Consider the following 6164-nt stretch of genomic DNA (forward strand, 5'->3'; position numbering starts at 1 on the left):
AGAGCCGAAATGGCCTCATGGATGTAAGGCACTTAGAGCGTGGCATGAAGCACACTAGCTGTTATTACTACTATGATGGTAGACACAGCTCCCTGTGGGCGCTACTAACCAACCCGCACGTGTGCGGCTGGGAATCCAGGATGCCGCCAGGCTTGCGCGCTGCGCCGGCCAGCAATTCTGGCAAAAGCGAAATTGAGAATGAATGGAAATTCACGCCAGGTCAGAGAAATCCCCATAGCCCCTGCGCACCCTCCACCTCCTCCGCCAGGGGCCGCAGAAGGAGAAGTCTTTTTTTCAAGACTTCCCGGACAATCGGAAAGAGACTGGCGAATGGGGTAAGAAGCTCCAACGCGATCCTGAGATGAGCGTGACTCGACCCAGTTAGGTGGAAAGGGACGTTCCTCTCCCCTAGCTTCCTCAGGGCCCTTCCTGGAGGGTCCACTTCCGGGACCGAGCGCGAGCGGCGTCGAATAGGGGCTCACGGGGGTCCCCCAGGACTCTGTGGCGCCGGCTGGGTCCCGAGGGGGGGGGGTCACCATTCCTCCGCAGCCCGCCTGTCTGCCGGGGTCCCCACCCGCAGGGCCGCTCACCGCGACCCGGGCCCAGCCCTAGCCCGGGACACACCGCCCCCGAGGTCCTGGTCGGCGCTCCATCTCACCATTCCTCCAAATCCCGGAAGTGGCCGCCCCACAAACAGCCCTGGTGGCTCAGTGGTTAAGAGCTACGGCGAACTACCCTGCTAACCAAGAAGGCCGGCAGTTCAAATCCAACAGCCTCTCCTTGGGAACCCTATTGGGCAGTTCTGCTCTGTCTTATAGGGTCGCTATGAGTCAGAATTGACTCGACAGCAACGGGTTTGGTTTGGCCTCCCCACTTTCAGCCGCTGTCTCCCTCACCTCCCCCAACACCGCCCGCGCACCTCTCCCCTACCGACCGCCGCCCCGCCCCCTCACCTGCGGCGCGCTCCCGCATCAGCCCGAAGAGCAGCAGTAGCAGCAGCGGCGGCCGCGTGTGAGCGCTCCGGGGGCTCTGCGGGCCGCCGGCCATTTGACCATGGGAAGCGTCCTCCGCAGGGCCCGAGGCGAGCAAGTAGCTGCGTAGACTACGCCCCAGCCCACTGGTCTCGCGCTCCCTAGCGCACCGCAGCGCCCCTGGTGCCCACTTGCGCCACTACCCAGCCCCCGGGCAGGGGAGGGAGTGGGAGGTGGAGGGGCGGGGCGGCCTAGGGGATGCGCGGCGGCCTGTCCCAGAGCTCCTCTTGGCCGCCCCTTCGTTGGGGCCTTGGAAGTAGAAAACTGAGGAAAACATAAAAGGAAACCAGTTGTGTTGAAAATTGTGAAATACAGCATAGGTGCTTCTTTATTACCTCAAAAAAACAAGATCCGGAGGTGGAGCTCATCGCTACTGCCATTTGGAAAGTAGTCAGGAGGATAGGTGTGGGCAACAACTGTCAGATAATTCGAAAACACCTGTGGTGTCTATTGGGGACCAAGGCACAACTCCTGCTAATCCTACTGAGCTTTGCTGCCTACATTCGTCACGGGAAGAGAGGCTAAATAAAGGTTATTTTTCTTATCCAGGTTCACAGCCCCCCTGAAATCTGACCAGGGATCCCCATGCTCAGAACAGTAGTTTTCAGCTGGGCCATTACAGCTTTTGGATATTTGAAAATTCGTCGAGAAGGCTTTGGTGGTTGAGATTATTGGGGTGGAGGATGTTGGCTCCCCAAGTGTGAGGGTGAAGTCAGGAATGACAGAAGTCCAGCCTTATCCTGATCTGGCTGGCCCTGCCAGGCACAGAATTGTTTCAAGGCCACCACAGCTTTCAGGTATCCAGCCAGACTTTCACAAGGGGAAAAGTCTTATTGTAATGATCTGAGTCTAGAATACAACTCTTACATGTATAGTACTAGATATGTGTGTTATGGATTGAACTGTGCCCCTCAAAAAGGTACGTTTAAGTCTTAACCCCTGGTACCTGTGAATGTGACCTTGTTTAGAAATGGGATCTTTGAAGATTTATCAGTTAACATGAGGTCATACTAGAGCAGGGTGACTCCTAATCCAATATGAGTGATGTCGTTATAAGGGAAAAGAAACAGAGACACAGAGAGAAGATGGCCATGTGAAAAGAGAGGCATCTACAAGCCAAGGAATGCTAAGGATTGTCATTGATCATCAGAGGCTAGGAGAGAGGCTTGGAACAGATTCTGTCTCCGAGTCCTCAGAAGGACTCACCACGGTCCACATCCTGATTTTGGAATCCTAGCCTCCAGAACTATGAGACAATAAATTTCTGTTCTTATAAGCCACCAAGTTTGTGGTACTTTGTTATGGCAGCCCTAGGAAACTAATAACAAGACATGTTTTTGTTCAAATTTTAATATTGACAAAGGAGCACTCGGAGAGGAAAGAATAGAGACGCAAGGAAGGCGGACATCAGAAGTCTGGTTGACCAAATGAAAAATAAGTATTTAGAGGACAAAAACTACAAAATTAATGCTTGTACTATGATATAATTATCCTATTTGAAAAGGTTGTGCTATATCTGCAGCAATTAACATTGTAACCATCAGTGAGGAAGTTATTTTTCAAGGGGGAAGTTATTTTCTAGGCCAACCAACCAACCAAGCAGTTGCTGTTGATTCCAACACATGGTGACCTTTTGACACATGGTGACCCCATGTGTGTCAGAGTAGAGCTGTCCTCCATAGGGTTTTCAATGGCTGACTTTTTAAAAAGTAGATGGCCAGTCCTTTTTTCTGAGGCACCCCTGGATAGACTCAAACTGCCTTTTGATTAGCAGCCATGCTTAACCGTTTGCACCACCCAGTGGCAGTCTAGGTTTCTTTTTTTGGGCTGAACGAAATCCAGGTTTATTTTGGGGGCTAAACCAAGTAGGGAAACCCTGTTACTTTTGGTTTGTTTTCAGGTATAAAGTCGGATGACCAACTTGCCCTGGTTTGCTTAGGTCTGTCCTGTTTTAGCACTGAAAGTTCTGTGTCTCAGAATCTCCTTGTTTTTGTTAGGTGTCCTCGAGTCGATTTCAACTCATAGAGACCCCATGTGACAGAGTAGAACTGCCCAACAGTGTTTTCTTGACTGCGATCTTTATGGAAGCAGTTCTCCAGGTCTTTCTTCCACGGAGCTGCTGGGTGGGTTTGAATTGCCACCATTTGGTTAGCAGCTGAGAGCTTAAACATTTGCACCACCAGGGCCTCTCGGAGCCTCCTCAGTTCCTGGAAACCAGAACAGCTGGTCACCCTAGTGCAAAGTGTTCCCCCCGACTGTGGGACATGATGGACCTACTTAGAATGAAAGGAAGCAAATGTCATTTTTGCTTTCACAACATACACTGAATTTTTCAGGAATGCAACTACACTGCAGACGGAAGGGAGGTTGTACTTTGCCTTGTGGGGTACTTTACCAAGAGTGGCTCACCATTTCACAGAACCTTGCCACCCTCATAATACCAAACCAAACCCGTTGCCGTGGAGTCAATTCTGAATCTTAGCGGCCTCATAGCTGTCATAAGACTCATAGCTGTCCTCTGACAGAGTAGAATTGCCCCATAGGGTTTCCAAGGAGCAGCTGGTGGATTCGAACGGCAGACCTTTTGATTAGCAGCTGAACTCTTAACCACTGTGCCACCAGGGCTCCCCCACCCCCATGATGCTCCTATTGGCCACTCAGCACACTCTATTAACCTGCAATGGTAACTGTCTTATTTATAGAAATTTTGCATATATGTGCAAGTGCCTATCTAATCACTAGGTTTTCTATACAGTTGTACTGAACATTTACATATTGAAATGCATGTTATTATTTTACTATAATTTTTAATAGTTCTGTTACAATTAGGGCATTGTACTGATTTTTTTTAATTCTATGGATATGTTGATTAAATCATCTTTGGATTCTCCCTTCAGGACAGGAAAGGATGTTACAAAGCTTTTGTAACATGAAAAGAAAGCTGTTCTGAAGGAACTCTGACCCCTTGCCCTTGGCAGACAGACACACATACAAAGTGAAACCAGGACACTGAGCAGGAAGAGGGGTAAAGCATGGGGAGCCATCTGGAGGTAGTGACAGTTGACCTGGGTCTTGACAGAGAGGGTGAGGAACATGAATGTATGGCATGAAAAGCAGTTCTGGGCAGGGATACAGCAGGTATACCGCAGGGCAGGCAGAGAGCTGTGTGGGGAGCAGAGGCAGCTGATGGGGAAAGGTAAGGCCACACAGCTTGGTGGGTTGGCAAGGCCTAACCACAGAGGGCTTTGTGAGAGAGAAAGAGAAAGACCTTGAGAGGCCTGTCTCGATCAGCACCTCTATGGGAAGGGCTTTCTGAGAGGTCTAGACTGTACTTGCTGCTTCCGCATGAATAGGTGGTATCTCTAGAGCTGCCCCTGGGTCCCTTGTACTTGTCAGTTACCCAGTCTTGGCCCAGAGACGTGGGGGTCCACTTCCTGGGGGTCCCTGCTCCAGGGACATTGACCAAACTATCCCCAGTCCATGGCTGTACTCTCTCTACTGGGCCCCTGCCCAGATGCCCAGGGTGATTCAAATGTCTTCCATGGGAGCTGAGGACTTAGAGTGCTCCTGTAGGTACATTCCGAGCTTCTCAGATCAGGGCTTTGGATGGGTTTGTTCTGGTTTGACCCCCTGCTGAGAATTTGGCTTTCCACCCCAGAGATACTGAATCAGAATCTACATTTTAACAAGATGTAACCTGGGGATACATAAGAATCATCTCGAGATCTGGGTCAAACTGGAATGAATCTGTTTGAAACGCTGCCAAATCCCCAGATTCCTCCCCATGGGACAATTTAGCCGTTAGGACTGAGGACCCAGGAACTTGAACTGAATCCTGGGTCCTGCTATAAGCAAAGTAGGGAGGTTCGTAAACAAAATCAAGTCATTGAAATCGATTACCTTATAGCTAAAGCAGTAAGGTAAAGACAAATCAGTTAATAAGACAATAATTCTAAAGTTAGCAATGGACAACATTAATTACTTTCACGTAGTGCATTAAACCACGAATCCTGCTGGATGGAACTTCCACAGGCTTCCACAATGTATGCTGGCTTCTGCAGATTATTGAGACTGGAGGAACCTCCTTTGATTGCCAAAACCCCTTATTGAAGGAAGAAAGCAGCATTTAAAAGCTGAAACAAAAAGCTGAATTTATTGCTTGTCTAAGCACTAGAGAGCAATTGCTTGTAAAATAGAGTCTCTGAGCAAACCTGGGGTGATCTTACACATGTTTCTGGGAAGCACTGTGTTCAGGAAATTAGGGGACTTTCTGAGTAGGGAGTGTTTAGGGATGGGTTTGCTTTTAGCTGTGAAAGTGGTTGCTGATCAGCTGACTTTCAGAAGTGTGTGGTCGATGAGGCAAACTGTCGCTGTCAGATTACACAGTTTGAAAACAGGTTCTGGTGGTTACTTGTTACCATGGGTACAGAACAATCAGTCTTTTCTAAGGAGTGTGGGAACTTTTCGATTCTCACCCTCCACAACCTTTGGCTAAGGTGTCATCTACCAATCATAGGCTTCCTGGCCAAGGTCTTCACTGCACAGGCCCTGAGGCCTTCAAGGGGAGGAGGAGGGAAGGAAACACCCAAACAGGACGCGTTTCTCCTGAGTAGTGTCTGCTGGGAGCCCTGGTGGCACAGTGGTTAAGTGCTTGGCTGCTAACAGAAAGGTTAGCTGCTCCGTGGGAGAAAGATGTGGCAGTCTGCATCCATAAAGATTTACAGCCTAGGAGACCCTATGGGGGAGTTCTACTCTATCCTGTAGGGTTGCTAGGAGTCAGAATCTACTTGATGGCTGTCTTAGTCATCTAGTGCTGCTATAACAGAAATACTACAAGTGGATGGCTTTAACAAAGAGAAGTTAATTCTCTCACAGTCCAGTAGGCTAGAAGTCTGAATTCAGGGCGCCAGCTCCAGGGGAAGGCTTTCTTTCTCTGTTAGCTGTGGAGGAAGGTCCTCGTCATCAGTCTTCCCTTGGTTTGGGAGCATCTCAGCGCAGGAATCTTAGGTCCAAAGAACGTGCTCTGCTTCCAGCACTGCTTTCTTGGTGGTATGACGTTCCCATGTCTCTCTGCTCACTTCTTTTATATCTCAAAAGAGATTGGCTTAAGACACTATCTAATCTTGTACACCT

The 6164-nt window shown here is 49.2% G+C and overlaps 1 protein-coding gene across 2 annotated transcripts in view; it reads right to left on the reverse strand.

The window, feature by feature from the left end:
• The window catches only part of LOC101345748 (H-2 class I histocompatibility antigen, Q10 alpha chain-like), an 18682-nt gene extending 17564 nt beyond the window's left edge, over positions 1–1118 (reverse strand). For both annotated transcript variants that reach the window (XM_023741462.1, XM_023741461.1), the window contains exon 1: positions 954–1118. In XM_023741462.1, the coding sequence (XP_023597230.1) occupies positions 954–1047 (94 nt within the window). In that variant the 5' untranslated portion in view covers positions 1048–1118. The remainder of the gene's footprint in view (positions 1–953) is intronic.
• Positions 1119–6164: the final 5046 nt, after the last annotated feature.

Source organism: Trichechus manatus, unplaced genomic scaffold, assembly GCF_000243295.1.
Source record: "Trichechus manatus latirostris isolate Lorelei unplaced genomic scaffold, TriManLat1.0 scaffold00181, whole genome shotgun sequence".
Taxonomy (NCBI): Eukaryota; Metazoa; Chordata; class Mammalia; order Sirenia; family Trichechidae; genus Trichechus; species Trichechus manatus.